Source organism: Acyrthosiphon pisum, chromosome A1, assembly GCF_005508785.2.
Source record: "Acyrthosiphon pisum isolate AL4f chromosome A1, pea_aphid_22Mar2018_4r6ur, whole genome shotgun sequence".
Classification (NCBI taxonomy): Eukaryota; Metazoa; Arthropoda; class Insecta; order Hemiptera; family Aphididae; genus Acyrthosiphon; species Acyrthosiphon pisum.
Genome location: NC_042494.1, coordinates 61,359,760 through 61,377,117, shown reverse-complemented (window position 1 = coordinate 61,377,117; position 17,358 = coordinate 61,359,760). Strand labels below are relative to the sequence as shown.

General features: G+C 30.3%; 1 protein-coding gene across 1 annotated transcript; it reads left to right on the top strand.

Moving 5' to 3' along the window:
- Positions 1-12,631: 12,631 nt before the first annotated feature.
- On the top strand, positions 12,632-14,452 carry LOC115033527. The gene is made up of 2 exons (XM_029486246.1): positions 12,632-13,358; positions 13,545-14,452. Exons 1-2 carry the CDS (start codon positions 12,632-12,634, stop codon positions 14,450-14,452), a joined length of 1,635 nt encoding a protein of 544 aa, XP_029342106.1.
- The last annotated feature ends 2,906 nt before the right edge of the window (positions 14,453-17,358 follow it).

Below are 17,358 nucleotides of genomic sequence, written 5' to 3'. Positions count from 1 at the left end.
CTTAATGTGTTGGCTTTATTTACATGTCACCGGTCAATACAATAATCATGCCAGATAAGCTTATCGATGAACTAAGCATCCAAAAAAATAGATAACAGAATTTTGTATTATAACTATTTTCTTTGTTTATATATAGTATTAAACACGGGACTGTCGTTAATATGAATTTATAATAAATGCTATTAGTTACTATACAATTTGTGTTAATTCTTATTTCACCTTGATCCACACTAAACTCAACAAGTTATAGGCTTTTAAAAATGTATATTATATTCGTATTTATTGAGTGTACCTATTATTATATATTTCATCCCCCACCCCCTATCAAAATTCCTAAATACGCCACTGTATACAATGATATTATATCATTCAATTCAAATTTTAATACTATTCATTATACACTGACCCACTCGTAACCAGCTGTACCTACAGCAGAGCGACATGCACTTGCCCGCCCTCTTTTGAATGATTTTCAGTATAATTTAGAGCTAAATTTTGATTTATAGCAACTGTATTGGCGAGGGTGAGCTTATAGACTTCTCCCGCAGGTCTCAAATGCTCTAGGTACATGTTACCAATACATCATACCTATAGACCTATAGTTATTTATAAAAAATGTTTAAATGTGGAAGTAATTTTGATATAAATTAAGTAAAAAATATAATTACAAAATATTTTAGGAAACAGCTTTTGAAAATATATCGTATTTCATTAGATTTATTGATTCTACTATATAAGCACAATTGTTATATACAAATATGTTAAATAATTGTAATAACAAAATTAAAAATTTATAATTTCTAACATGAAGTAATACATTATTTTTAATCAGTGATAAAATAAATATCCTTGATAATTTCTGTACTATCGACAAATATGGCGTTTACTGCATCTTATTTTAATTTTTTTGACCCTTGGCGAACAGCGACAGTATTAGTACCTGAAATATTTTGCATAATATGTAGCACTGAATTGGTGTAATAATATTTTAAAATTTTTCATTTGTTCACACTAATGGATAGGTTCTATATTGTTTGATGTAATTACCCAAATAATATTATTAAGTGAATTAAGACAAAAGTACATAAAAGCTGTTCATTCGATTAAACAAATAGTAATATAAATGTAATATACGGAATATGGTAATGGATGTATATTGGTTATAATTTTTATATATGTCAAAAATATGCGAAAAATGTAATAGAAAATGCAAGTCATAATGCAGTAATTTCTCTGTTTGGTATAGAAAATTAACTTAAAATCTGTGTTCCGGAAGCACAAATCTAACATAAGCAGGTCATAATACCAAAAAAAAAAATGGTTGTGTGTATATAAAAAGAATAGTGAATAATTTACTATCCAACACACATATTTAGACAAACCAGCACAACTCAAAATCTTGCTTATATTGAATTTCATCATAGTCTAAGTACAAATTGCTTGAATAAATATAAATTTAAAATATTATAACTGTAATTAAAGTATAAAATATACTCGTTGGTAATTCGTGAAATATTATAACTTTAACATTATAAAATCTTACTTCCTGTATTTTTTAATTCTATTTTCCACTCTGGTTCACCTAATGGTCTGCATCCTGAAAATTAGTATTAATTAGACAGGTAAGTATTGAATGATTAAATAATTAAGAATTTGGACATTAAAATGCTTAGATTTTTAAAACAAATTTTAGTATTGGTAGTTAAATTAATTGAAAACAAAATCACAAAAATCTCATGATAAATGATGATAGATCTCTAATTTGTATCCACTTATACTTAAAGTTATGTCACCTATTGAATTAATAAAAAAAACTAGGTACTTATAATGCTGAATTAATTTATATATTGTTAAGTTTCCGAATATTTTCAGAAAATATATTCTTCAGGATTAATTAAAGATTTAATTGGACGTAATTTAATTATTCCAAACTATTGATTTAATATAATTATATTTTATATTAAAATATATTATATTATGAATATATACAACTTCAATGTTTGATGTAATTATTAATGAAACCCGCAATTGTTAGAAATTGAAGTGAATCAAGAAATTGAATTGTATTAAGTGCCTCTTATTATAGTTTTATTTACATAAATATAATATACTATTGAAGAAATTGTTTGATTAATATATTTTACCGGTATTAATTAGTCTCATTACGTATACTTCATAGACATCTTCTCCACTAAGAGCTCGACCTGATAATTATAATAATATGATTTATTTGTTAATTAATACACTGACATAAATAAATATACAAAAACTCAATTGCATAATATAACAGTTAAAACGAATGTCATTCGAGAATCGAGAATTGCCAATTTATAATTGCCATTTATCGCTTTAACGCGCGTTATAACGCGTTCTGTCTGACAAAGCCTTAAAGTGCCGCGAAAAACAACATACAAATTAAGGAAAAACAGAAATCGGTTTTTTTGCTAAAATTATTTAGATTTGTATGTTAATTAGGTACCTATTCAATTTCAATTAGGGAAAAATAATATATGAAAGACTCACAATTTTTCATCAAATCATAATATTTTTGGTCAACTGAAAATAAATTATTATTATAGCCTATAGGTACGTACTATTATATTTTACATTATAGGTAAATTAATATATGTAATATAATATGATAGATATGTATAAATACTATATGCATCAATATTAATTAAAAATGTATAATATTGTATCACGTAATAACTAATTATCGTATTATAAACTACACTATGGGGCCTGATGTGGCTCGGCGGTTGGCCTCAATAACTAACGTATTGTAAGATCATGCATCATGTTATCCGCTACAAATGCTAATGGACATAATTTCCGATGCTTAATATCAATAAGAAAAAAAAGAGCTACATTATTTTAATTATTTAGATTCTGAGTGGAGTGAAAGAATGTATTAATTTTACAATGATGTGCGTTTTTTTACCTGTCTGGCATCACCATAGGTAGTAAAAATACTCCAATATATTTCCTAATAGAAAAAAAACTTACTTACTTTTAGGATGTTAAAATCGAAAATTTCAAGGAGTCTTAGTAAGTGTCAAGAAAAACAAAAAAAAGTTTTAAATTTTACGCAAAACTAATTTTTGAAAATTTTATTTTATTGTTGCAACTCAAAAATTAATGACTATAGACCCATGATATTTTCTTTAAATATTTTTATTAGTATTTTCCATAAATGGCGAAATTTTTAAAATATTTTTACCCTTCTTGAATTAGTCTTTAGTTACAAAGGCATAAAGCCTTGAGACATTTTTAGATTTTTAGATATTTTTTAAAAATTATTCTCGATATAAACTTTTTTATTCCTTAAAAACGCTTGAAAATGTAATGCTAGGTTTATCATATATTATATTTTATTAATGGAAGTTTGAAAATATTAAAGATATGTATATAGGCTCAATTATTTTTTTTTAAGATCAAATTTTGAGAATATTTATCAACATTTCGAAAATATTCAAACTATTTTTCAGTTAGTTATTCATAAACATTTTTTCTAACATTAGACATTTTTCCACAAACTTCCTCACCTTAAACAAAAAAAAAAATTACCGGAAAGTAACATTTTTTATGAGCATTTAAATTTAAAATTTTTACGATACTGGGTTTTCTTCGGTAAATTAAGGAATTTTCATCAATCAATTTTTGATATTCTGTTGTAATTCAAAAACGAATAATGCTAGATAGGTACTTGGCATTTTCACCAAATGTTAAAATGACCATTTTCCAAACATGGTAATATTTTCATAAAATGTTGACTCTTTTTGAGCTATTTATTGCCATAAGAAATATGTAAATTTTGAATTTTTTTCATTTAGAAATCAATAAAAGTTTTTTTTTGGTAAATCAATTTTAAAATAACAGCCCATTAATCCATTTTTGATATTATTTTGTTGTATTTCTGAAACGAGTAACTGTAGAATCTTTAAATGTTCACCAAATTCCTAATAGCACTGTATTAGCACTGATAAAATATTCAAACAATTTTGATTCTTTTTGAGCTATTTATAGCCATGATCATTTTTTAAAATTTTGTAAATTATTTTCAGTTAAAATTTCATAAAAGTTTTTCTCTTCATAGCATAATAAATGTTAATAGAAGAATCTCAACAAGTTATTGTACCTCTAACAAAAAGAAAAAGTACACGGTAAATTCACGCTGTTTATAGCCATCTTTGTTAATTTTTTTTTAATTATGAAATTGGATTATTTATACAAGTATACTAGTCTGACACAACGTCTTCGCTCAGAATCCTTTTTCGTAAACATTGATTTATTATTAAACTCAAATATAACACATTCATTACAATGACATTCTCAACAACGATTGTACTGCAGAGTAGCACCACTTGTTCACCTTTTTTAAAATTAAAGTTAATATTCATATGAATTATTTATAATTGTGTGTTCATTGATTATGAATCACATATACTACTATTTAATTATATGTTTACACTTCACATTTTTATAATTATATAATATGATACTGTGTACTATTATATACCTTGGCTATTTTCTGCTTCTAAATTTGTGAACCTTTGTTTTCTCTTATCATCTATGTGAAGGCGATACTCTATAAGGAAAAATAAAACAATTTTATTATTTAAAACAATATTTTGTCTAGTGTAATAACTAAGTAATTTAACTTTTCAGAAAAGTTCATAGTGACCATGTGAAAACTCATTATCTTATTTATTTCCATAGAGAATTAATTAACAATATTTTGGCGAGTGGCATAGAAGATTTGACCGTCTGGCTACAGTGAGATTTTTCTTAACGTTTTTTTGAATGTCAACATTTGGTCTGGTGTTCGAGCCCTTTATCGTCGATATATGGGTAACGTGACTAGGTAGACGGAGAAGGAGGAGTTCACGATTTAGTCGTCGGTAGTCAAATTGCGTCATTTGGGGAGGGGCATTGCTCTATGTTTTTATTTAGTCATGCAGATATGTATACTGTATAGTTGTTGTACCAGCAGGGCGATTCTCTAAAGTTTTAGAAATACGATTTAGTCACTACAGTGACTAAAACTTATCATTCAGTCAAACATTTAGTCATGACGAACAATTAGCGATTCTCTATGAATCTATGACTAAAAATGTTATTTTAGCCCGACTGAAAAAGGCGACTAAAAGTCACTAATAATTTGGCCCCTATTGGAGGGCGCCAATTGTGATTTAGTCGACTAAAATTGTAAATCATATGTTTATTTGTTAAATATTTTCTCATTTTGATTGTCATTGCATATTTGATATAGTTAACACTTTTTTTCTTCATTTGTTAAGCTTTACTTTATTAATTTTTTTCCATTTTGCGTTTAAATTGGTTATGGCATTATTAGGTCACATTTTAATTGCTGAGGAATATGTAAATCAAATGGCTCATCAACGATTTACTTTACAGAAAATAATTTTGCGTGACAGTTATAATCCAATTGATTTGAGCGATTTTAATTTCAAAAAATTATATCGCTTATCTAAGAATGTGATTTTTGATATTATAGAAAATTTGCGGCCTGTTTTAACTAAATCTCGAAAAAATAGTTTAAGTGTAGAAATATAAGTAAGTACCTACCTATATATAACATATTACTATTTTTTAAACGTAAATAAATTTTGACCAAAAACAATTGGTATAGTAATACAACTAAGAGGTCGAGTCATCCTTTAAAGAAGACATCGATAAAACAACATTTTTGAGTGAACTTTATTAGCGGTTTTATTTATTAACCTACTAGGATATTCGTTATACATAATATAGTCCAATATAATATCATACCTACATCAAAATTAAATTTTTTAAATAATTTACAGTCACTATAACTTATTTACGAAATATTATGCAAAAAGGTTGACTTTTTTCAGTTTTATAATGTGAATTTTCAATCTTAAACCAAAATTAAGCGAGTGTTCTGATTTTTTACATAAGCACATTTTTAACATTGGAAAATACATATTTGTGTGATGCCAAATGACAAAATAGTAAAATATAATAAATATTAATTATTTTATAATAAAGGTTCTAACTACAATTCAGTTTTTGCCTTCCAGCTCTTATCAACGAGGTATTGGGCACGACTGTTTAATTCCCATAAGTCAGCCCAGTGTAAGTCGTTGTATACAACGGGTCACTCAAAGTTTTTTTAACAATGTACGCCGGTATTAAAAAATAATTATAAGAAATATATTAATTATTTCTTTTTATAAAAACAAAATTTCAGACGAGTAGAGTAGGTATCTAAGTTAATTAGGTAGTAGAAAGGCAATACGGCAATATCAGCACTCGGCATTTCAAGAATTCAAGATAATTATGCTTACAATTTATTATCTATTATAATAATTACGATTAATTATGTTGGACACATTGTAAAATATACAATAATACCGTATTCTAATTAAGTCATGTAATATTTTAGTCACTTGTACACTTTTAGTCATTGAATATTAAGCCGTCTAAGTCATCAAGTTTTAGAATCGGAAAAATAAAAAGACGCCAAATGTTGGGTGACTTAAAAATGTCGTGACTGAATAAATTTTAGATTTAGTCATGGTATAAAGAATCGCCCTACAGGTTGTTGCTATTTCTTCCATGAAATCGTTTTAACGGAAGAGTCATTTTCGAAAAAAGCAGAGATACCTGGTAATTATTGCACCGGACTTACGGTCTTAGAAGATAAGGTCGGACAACTTTCTACCGCCGAGTGGCGGTGTTGAAACATTTGAGGACCATTCCTCTACTACCCCCCAACCTGGTCGATACCAGTCCAGTATATCTTATCTGTGACCATGTCTCATAAAGCACCGAATCACCATGCACATGCGCACTAAAGGCATGATAATCATTTACGTGACACAATAATATTGTATACTATTGTGCATTATTATTTATTGTCAACAGTAATGTATTCTATTTAGTGTAGTATATCATGACAAAATCACCGTTAGAAGTGCGCTAGAAGTGCGTTCGCCCGCTACGGCTCAACTGAAATTAGGCTGTATCGTGTATAGTGTAAAATATATTAATTACAAATAATGTTTTAGATTTTACGCACTTTTTGCACTGAGTGTAAAAACGTATTCGATTTATTACACTGACAATACTCGTATACACTCAGTGCGCACTTTCTACACCGCCAATTTTGAGAGTGCAATGAGTGCATTTTATAAATATGAACCGTTTTCCCTATAACCATAGAACAATATAGAAGCGAAACTCTATCAGCTAATTGGGGTCTTGTTTACCTATGATCTGAAGTCTAAACCTCCGAAAAACATGGAAGCGTTTACCGCACCAATATGATGTTATACCCAAAGTCACCCATATTATGTAAACGTTTACCAGAACTTAGGCGGGATACGTGATGCGGGATCGGCTTGTTTACCATTCCCTATTTCACGTATGCCACGCCCCCCTCCCCCTGGAGACCGTGTTCAAGACCACATTCACCCGATTCGGCCAATTCACGGAGTTTCATACCCCTGCTATAACGGGACACATTATCATCTAATTTACTATTTCACATATTATTATCATTATAATTTATTATATTTATTATTTATATCTGATAATAATGTTTTTGCTTATTCAATTTATAGAAAACTAGTGCGATACTCGAGTAGTGCTAATGGAATTTCAACGCACACTATTTTGTCAAATCGAAAACGCTATTATAGCTAAATAAATAATTTTATAATAATGAATTGCAATGTCCAACGTGTAGATGTATAGTAAATAATATTGCCTTATTAATGTTAATAAACATCTATAAAATAAAACTAAGCATTAAGTATAATCCCGTGGCCTATAGGCATTCCAATTATCATACTATAATCGTACTTATATTAATGAATTCACTAGTAATAGTAAATTACTAGTGAATATAATATAGTAATATAGTGAATTTATAGTAATAGCATAATATTAGCATAACATTATAAATAATATTTCAACGAGGAAAGGCACTACTAGCGCTTTGGCGGTCTATCATAGAAACTGTATCAGATTGACGACACTAAGGGTCAGTATTACAATCATCGATATGTTTCGATTACGCTTAACCGGCTGATAACAGATTTTATTACTGGCCGAATTCGGCCGGTTAGAAGTCGTTAAAATTTAACGGGAGATGGTAATACTGGCCCTTAGAGAGTCATTATTTTATTCCGCCAGTATAGCAAAGTGCACTGGCTTGCACCAGACCTATCAATTCTCTATAAAATTGGTATAAAATACCATAATCATTGCTAAAGTATCAATATTAGATTTACAAAAAATATTCTTACCAAGAAGCTCTATATGGGTATAAAATAAGATTAACATTTATACAACTTTTAATATAATTTATTGAGATTCAAATATTATAGTTTATGACCTTCAGGCACATATATTTATTTAATCTTCCAGTATTATTGATTAATGATCATCAATAAAAATAAAACACCACTTAATTTACTATAAATAAATAAATTTCTAAATATATATAATAAGCTAATGGTCTACGGTAATTAATTATTAATTTGAGTTGGGTACCTACACGCACAAAAAAAAAAAATTGAAAACTGGTTTTGCATAAAATTTTTTTTACTTTTGAATTCCTAAAATAACAAGATTAGATTCGTTTTCCTTCTAGAAAAGATGCGCCGGAGAATAGGAATTTTTACGCAAATTTTGTTTCTGACATAATTTATTTTCTGATTTTCTCCAAATGTTAATACTATACCTAGTTGTCTACACATAATGTAATTTCCAATATATTTTGACTCTTTTTGAGCTATTTAGGTATAGACATTTGAAATTATTGATTTTGATTTTTTTTTTTTTAGTTCTTTTTCTATAAATGTTGATAATTAAATTGTTTTGATCAGTCAAAATTAAATTAAATTCAACAAAATTAAATCAGTCAACAAAGTGCACGGGTTCAGCTAGTATAGTATAACTAGGACTGATCCTTATATTTTATATTTTTATGCATACTACGTCGACCACAACGTACCTCGCCACCCCAACGCCATAGGCCATACTATAATATAGCACCAGACGAGGCATATTAGCATATAATAGCATTCTGGGGTCTGTTGTCTGTTACAGAACCAGCTATTATTTCAGAGCTCTGATAATACACCAGGCGTGACCAATCGCTCGCCCGGACAATTAAAATCAAAAACATCTCTCGACTTGTTATGTAAAACCACCTTGGTGGGTCTCGGACTTAAAAAAGTATAATTTCAAAACTAAGCAAAACTACTTTTTTTTAAATGTTTTCGTTTTAATAATTGAACACGGTAACAAAACAACAGGGCTTGAAATCGATTGAAATAATTTCGGTTTTGGTTTCGATTTTGTATACCGGTTTTTAATTTTTTCGATTTCGGTTTCAATTTTTCAATACCGGTATTAGGAAATTTCGGTTTCGGTTTCAATTTTGTATACCAGCTTTGAAATTTTACGATTTTGGTTTCAACTTAGCAATACCGGTATTAAGAAATTTCGGTTTCAGTTTTGGTTTTGTATACCAGTTTCTAAAGTATTTTCATGGGGCTGTGTCGTCTATACAATTATCATTGTTTATTCCGTATTGTCAAAAATAGAATTGTCTAGTAACTATAATTTATATCATTACTATTAATAAAGCAACTAATAATCTTGGGAATAATGAAATGGTTATCAACATTTTAATCATAATCTCAATTTTATTATGAGTATTAATCATGCGTATTAATAGAATTTACGTATTTAAAAACACGTAAATTTAAAAAAAAAATAACGGTTTCTAATTTTTATTGATTTCGGTTTTGAATTCAATACCGGTTTCGATTTTGATTACGGTTTCGGTTTCGGTTTTAAGACGGTTTATACCGGTTTCTGAAATCGGTTTTGAAAACGGTTTCAAATAATGTGCAAATGCTGGGTATCGATCGTGGTTATACTCTGTGTTGTTCTATAGGATGAGTCTACTGCGCCACACTTCCCCAGAATGCAAAATATAAGCGCGAGTCGCGGGGATATGTAAAAAACGACACGCAACGGCCAACGAGTAGATGCAACGACTGGTTTCGTTGTATCGCTTCTGCCGTGACGTAAGTCGACACCTCATCAATGGTGCTTGTATTAAAGACACTCCTAGACCATTCAGGCTACGTGTCAATAGTCAATAGCACGAACTCTTTCACACCGTATTAAAAAAATTATAATATAAATATTATATAGGTACTTTTATAATAATTAAATATTAATAAATGTAATGTTTTCGGAAAAAGTTAATTCAATATCTTATTTGTCTACATTGTCCACCCTATATGTGGCTAACCTATTCATCAGTTACAATATTTTTTTACCTATCCAGAATAATCTACATTTTACATCATTCAAAATTGAATTCGTAAATAAAAAATTAATTTAATGAATTTTAATATAATATATTGTATCGTACCTATTTAATATTTATAATAAATTATTTTATATTGAAGTTACGGAAAAATAAAGACAGCATATAATATTATGATAGTAGGTACCTATAGCTAGTAGTTAAAAATATGTATACTTACTTAAATTTTTAACTGTAATTGACGTTAAAATATAATATTACATAAAAGTGAAACTGTTTTATAAGTGCTCAGGGTTTTCAAGTTATAGGAGTTTTAGATATTGTAAAGGTATTACATATTTAAATTTTTTTTTTGAACATGGATGATAACAAATGTTGTCTACTTAATCGTAGATAGACAATTTTAAAAACAGGTATTGAAAATAAAAATATATATTGTAAATAAAAATATATAATATAGTACTACTTACTTATAATTTGTCTTTTAGTTTTATACGAGCTCAGGTTTTCTGATTGAGAAGGGTATACTAAATGTTCAGAGTTATAAAATTATAATTATTTAAAGAATAAATTAATTGTTTAAAATATATTACAAATATTTTCTATACTACCTAGACACAGTTTTCAGTCGAATAAATGTTGTTAGTTGGAGTTTCAAAATAGTATTAAATTAATTAAAACGTGCTTACTGTATTGGTAACCTGTAAGTAATGAAAAATATTATTAATTTTTATTTTAAATATATTTTCATGTCAAGACTTTAAAAATAATATGAACGAACAATTAAAATGCTGTATAAAAAGTGATAATTGTATGATTTATAACAAATGTTTTAATATTTGTAAATCAGTTCGGCCGTAGGTACTAGGTAACGTTCAACATGGAAAAACGTGTAATTTTAATAAATTGTAAATTAATAACGTCATTATGAATAACAGTGTTCAGAAAATTGGCATCGTTTCACAACCTAACTTCAACTAATCAAAATAACAAAAAACTAAAGTTTTTATTTCTCCCTTCTATTTTGCCATACTAATGTCCGTCGATACCAGTAATTATAATTGAAACGCTCTCAACCAGATCCATACCTCCATGGACAATCTCGAATACCAGATGCATATAAGATATCTCGATACATAAAATGCGATGGAAACCTCCGGTAAACTTCTTCGTGGTAAGCTTCTTCCTCAACGCGACGATTTAAAACCTCTCATACTTACTGGAGATTTCAATGTAAATTTTTTATCAGACAATTCCATAACATTTGTAGAATTTCTACAACAGCAACTTAATCTACAAATGAGTAATGACCGATATACGTCAACAACAAAATCAGGAACAACGATAGATGCTGTATTTTCTCGTCATCTCGACACAATCGAATCAAGAACGTACTTCATATCGTATTTTAGTTACCATAAACCGATTATATTTACTGTAGCTATTGCATCATCAACACAAAATATACAGACTATCGGAGCACCTAATAATGTACAGATTACAGAAATAAATTAATAATAATATTCATATCCAAACAGTATTGTATGTTATTCTATAAATATATATTTTTCCCTCCCATTATATATCTTCTCATTTTGATTACTAAACAATTCTGTGCAAACACAAATAATAAAAATGAAACTTCTACGACAGTAACTGTTTAGAATTTTAGATTGTACATTTATAATATTATATCACCACGACTGATGTCGCGGAAGTTTCACTTCTATGACCTGTGCCTGCACAGAATTGCTTTTTTTTATATTCGTTTAAGTATTGATAACATTCGTTAAATACACGAAAATTTGCAAATTATTTTATATAGTTGGAACTTCATAAAATTTTAAATTTGAATGCCTCGAAAACAATTTTTTATAGACATAATAATGTTCAATCTGATATTTAAATGAAAAATAATAGTTTTAGCTATTTTTCATGGTTCATAAAATATTATTCCTAATATTATTTCGTTCAAATTAATATTAAATCCTCTCTTTTTATTACTTACAAAGTCACAACTGTCATTAATAAATTTATTAAAGGTAGGCCATAATCAATCCGACGTAAGAGCAGAGACTTAATCAAATAATATTACCTACATAATAAAAAAAAAAACTTTTTAGTACCATCACTGGATGGCCCCTTCCTAATATAATTCATGTAAATAAAAATTCTGCCTCAGGGGGGCACTAAGTCTTTAGTGCTACGGTCTTTGCGAACCCGGAGCCCCGAGCTATGGGCTGACTTTGATTAGTTGGCCCAAACCGGCCCTCCAGGTTTAGGGGTTAAGCGATGGACCAACAATCCATCCTTGTAAAAAAACCATATGTTGTGAATCTTCTAAAAAATCCTCGGAATGTGGGTAATAATGGGATTTTATGTGGAACTCGGAACGGAAAGCTTTTGGAGACTCGGTTTGGAACACGGAATATCAGAACTCTCTATAAAGCAGGAGCTTTAAAGAACATTGTGGAAGAAATTGAAAAATACAAAGTGCCAATAGTCGCAATACAAGAAATTCGTTGGCTAGGAAATGGTAATGTTCAGTCTAGTAATTCAACTATCTTTTTTAGTGGCAAAGAGACAGGCAAACATGAACAAGGAGTAGGTTTCGTAGTTAGAAACTCCAAAATGTCAAGCATTAAACGTTTCATGCCAGTGAATGAACGTCTGTGCTACCTGCAAATGGCTGGATGGAATTTCGATATATGTATAATTAACGGTTATGCCCCGACAGAGGATCAAGAGGAGGAAGTGAAAAATATTTTCTATGAGGATCTAGAGAGATTATTTGACTCTCTACCAAACAACTGCATCAAGATAATTGCTGGTGACCTGAATGCGCAGGTCGGTAAAGAACAATTTCTTAGACCAACAATAGGCCAAGAGAGCTGGCACCCAGTATCTAATGATAATGGGTTGAGATTAGTTGGCTTTGCAGAATCGAAAAACCTTATTATAAGCAGCACCTATTTCCCTAGAAAGAACATTCATAAGCACACGGGGACTGCCCCAGACGGTAAGACGAAAAGTCAAATCGATTATATAATTATTGACAAGCGACACCAAACAAGCATAAAAAACGTCAGAAGCTATAGGGGTGCGGATGGGGACACAGACCACTTCTTAGTGATAGCAAGCCTATTGTTAAAACTGTCAACGATCTGGAGAAAAAAGTAACAACCTAATACAGCACATAAACTAGACAGAAGTAAATTAAGAGATCAAAAGGAAATCACGGAATACCAAAACAAAATAAAGGATGGATTGAACAGCTTTAACATAATACAAGGAGAATTGAGTAATGTAATAGAATGGACCCAAGTAAAGGAATCACTAAATAAAGCAGCAGAAACTCTCCGAGTAACCAAGGGAAAAAGTAAGAATCACTGGTTTGATAATGAGTGTCGAGACGCGATAAAAAATCGAAAAGCAGCAAGAGTTAAAATGATACAAAATCCTTCGGCTTCAAATTTACAGGAATATGCAGAGCTTCGCGCAAGGTCAAATAGAATAATTAGGCAAAAGAAAAGAGCATCAGAAAAAAATGCCCTAAATGACATTGAGTCATATAAAAAGGACCCGAAAATGTTCTTTGAAAAATGTAAATCAATAAAAGAAGGCTTTAAATCTCGTACCTATCTTATGACTAATGACGATGGCAGCCTCATATCAGACCCTAAAATGATCATAGACAAGTTTCAAACATATTTTGAGAATCTATTAAATAATAAATCTGACGATGAAACAAACAATACAGATGGATCTAGAGAACCGGCTGAGGATCAAATATATGTTACAGTGGAACCAGAAGTGCCGGAACCTAGTTTGGAGGAGATTAAATCAATAGTGGAGTCACTGAAGAACAACAAAGCTCCAGGAGAGGACAACATAAATCCGGAGTCACTCAAACTTGCTGGCCGAGACCTCCTGGAAAACTTACACAAAACCATCTCAACTATATGGGAGCAAGAAAAACTAGAAAAGGGTTGGAACACCGCTATTATTTGCCTGACTTACAAAAAAAGGAGACCCCAAGAAAGTGGAAAATTACCGTGGCATATCCCTTTTGAACACTGCTTACAAGGTCTTGTCAATAGCCATTTTACATAGACTTGAAAAATATTCAACAGAAATAATCGGTGAATACCAGTGTGGTTTCATGAAAGGAAAGTCCACTACTGACCATATATTTACCCTTAGACGGGTTATGAAAAAATATTATGAGTGTGACAAAGTCTACACATGATTTTCATCGATTTCCAGCAAGCTTATGATAGCATTATTAGAGACCAGCTATGGTCAGTACTTATACATTTCGGAATACCAAAGAAGTTGGTTAAGTTAATAAAGTGATGCAATTCTGCACGCTTTGCAAAGTGCGTTTTCTTGGAGAAACATCAAAGGAGTTTGCGGTCAGATGCGGATTGAAAAAAGGGGACGCGCTATCTCCCGCCCTCTTCAATCTAGCACTTGAAAAAGTCGTAAGAGATATGCAGGGAGACCGAGAAATGGAAGTACTGGGGCGCTCATCTCTCTTAGCATATGCGGATGACATTGTGTTACTTGGAGAATCGAAAACGGAATTAGAAGGTACGAAAGCTCATACTGACAAGTAAAAAGATGGGCCTTAAAATAAATGAAAATAAAGCTAAGTATATGCTAATGAGTAGACGACCTACTCCGTTACAAAATGTGAGCATTGATCATTTCTCTTTTGAGCAAGTCGAAAATTTTAAGTACTTGGGCGTTAATATAAATCATAAAAATAATATGAATAACGAGATTAAGTCCAGGATAAGTGCAGCAAACCGTGGATACCATGCAATGAGAAAAATGTTCACATCGAAACTGCTATCTAGAGACACAAAGAAAAAACTATACATTGCCTACTTGCGCCCCATTGTCATGTACATATGTGAGACATGGTCCACGACGCAGGGTGACGAGAATAAACTATTGACTTTCGAAAGAAAAATACTTAGACAAATATATGGGCCTATATTAAACCCCAATACTGGTGTATACGAGCGAAGAAAAAACGCTGACTTAAACAGTCTGTTTAATACAGCCAATTTAAAAGATTTTCTAAGGTCGAAAAGGTTAGAGTGGGCTGGCCATGTTTGGCGTGCATAGGGTGGATTGATAAGACAGGTACTCATCAACAAACCAAATAAAAAACGACCTGTAGGAAGGCCAAGACAACGGTGGTTGGACCGAGTAAAGGACGATCTGAAGAGTTTAAGCAATGGAGCAAGTATTGAGGATGCAGAGGATCGAGAAGTTTGGAGAACTTTGGTAGAAGCTGTGAAGCGCCTAAATGGCGCGTAAAGCAAAAAAAAAAAATTCTGTTAGGTATATCTGCCATAATATTTTCCTATTATGCTCAATGCTTATGAATATATACCGTAGATTATTAATTTTCTAATGTATAAAAAAAAATGCGTTATGACCCCATGATATTTGTAAGTGCAACACCTTCAGCTTACGTCACTGTAAATACTGCGATACGTAATTGAAAATCAAAAAAATATTTGAACGCATGTACTTTTGTTATCATACCAATAACTCCACTTATATACATTATGCGAGTAGAAATGTATATTATTGGAAATGTACTGTAGCGTAGATTTGTACAAACATTTTTTTACACATCTTATGACTTTGACAGTTTGACAGGGAAATTACGAAAATGTCTACACTAATATCGCCGTTTCTCTTGTAAAATTCCTTTTTACTTTTTTTATGGTACAATTTCGACCAATGGACGATAATATTATAGTATATTAGAATATACAATTATGTTTAAAGTTAAATTGACGATACATTTAGGTGAACTAAATTATAAGTCGTTTAATATCTGATTATCTGAGTTAAATATTTATGTTATATGAACTTACTCAGTTGCGTTATTCTAAATATCCTTTTATTCTCATCGGAGTCAGCAAAGGGTCCATCTTAAATATAAAATAGTTATAAAAAGGTAGTAATTGAATGTTGCATGAAAAAAATAATTAGAATAAGCTGATTTACAAATGCATATCGATAGTTTGTTTGCATTTACATTAGACAATTAATTGTTATCGCTATACATTTTTAGATGATATTACCTAATCTACTAGATGAATCTAGATACAATTTTGAAAAGAGTGCAAAAATACAGAATTTTTTTTTTTCTATTGGATAACCCGCGGCAACATAGGCCATTGGATGTGGGGATGGAACCGTAGGTTTTTAGATTGGGTAGGGGGAACACGTGAGTGTTGGGTCTTGGCAGAATCGTTGATTGGGCACCCGTAGGTATCTGCCATGACCCGGGCGGGGATGGCGGCACTTGTTCTCCGGACACCGTGACTTACCCGAAGAAAAATGCTGCCCAGTGGCCGGGAATCGATCCAGCGACGGCAGCGCTGCAACCGACGCCTTAGACCACTCTGCCACCTCGTCCCCCGGATTACAGATTATAATAGTAATAATATAAATAGTTAGTAGAATTACCTAATTATTATTTTTATTGCGTATTAAAGGTTATCATTGGTTTTATATTATATGTATTACTACAATAATTAGTGGAACCTAGAAATTATGGTATAGGTATACATTTTTATACAAAAATATTAAAACACAACCAATACATTTTTGGAACGAGCAATGCTGGGTGTGGCAGGTAGGTAGTTATAAATAAAATATTAGTAAAACTTTTTGAAAGTTATGTAAAATACGGTTTTAAATTAAAACAAATCTGCAATGCCTCCAATTATAAATAAGTAATAACGTCTAAATACAAGGTACACAATTAATATTATGCAATTTTATGAACATGTTAAATGAGCCATTCGTGTAATAATAATTATATAATTGCTTACTAAGACAGTTAGTGTAATCTATATTATTGCTTTGTACTTGATATGGATTATAACCTACAATTAAAATTTTCAATTTACTTATAGGATTACAATTATTTTAACATATTTTGTATTAATTATAATATCAAATAAACGTAGGTATCTACATACTAT

Coding starts and splice junctions, on each gene's coding strand:
- LOC115033527 (XM_029486246.1), top strand. CDS start 12,632: ATGGACCAACAATCCATCCTTGTAAAAAAACCATATGTTGTGAATCTT. Junction 13,359..13,544: donor CACGGGGACTGCCCCAGACG/GTAAGACGAAAA, acceptor CACATAAACTAG/ACAGAAGTAAATTAAGAGAT.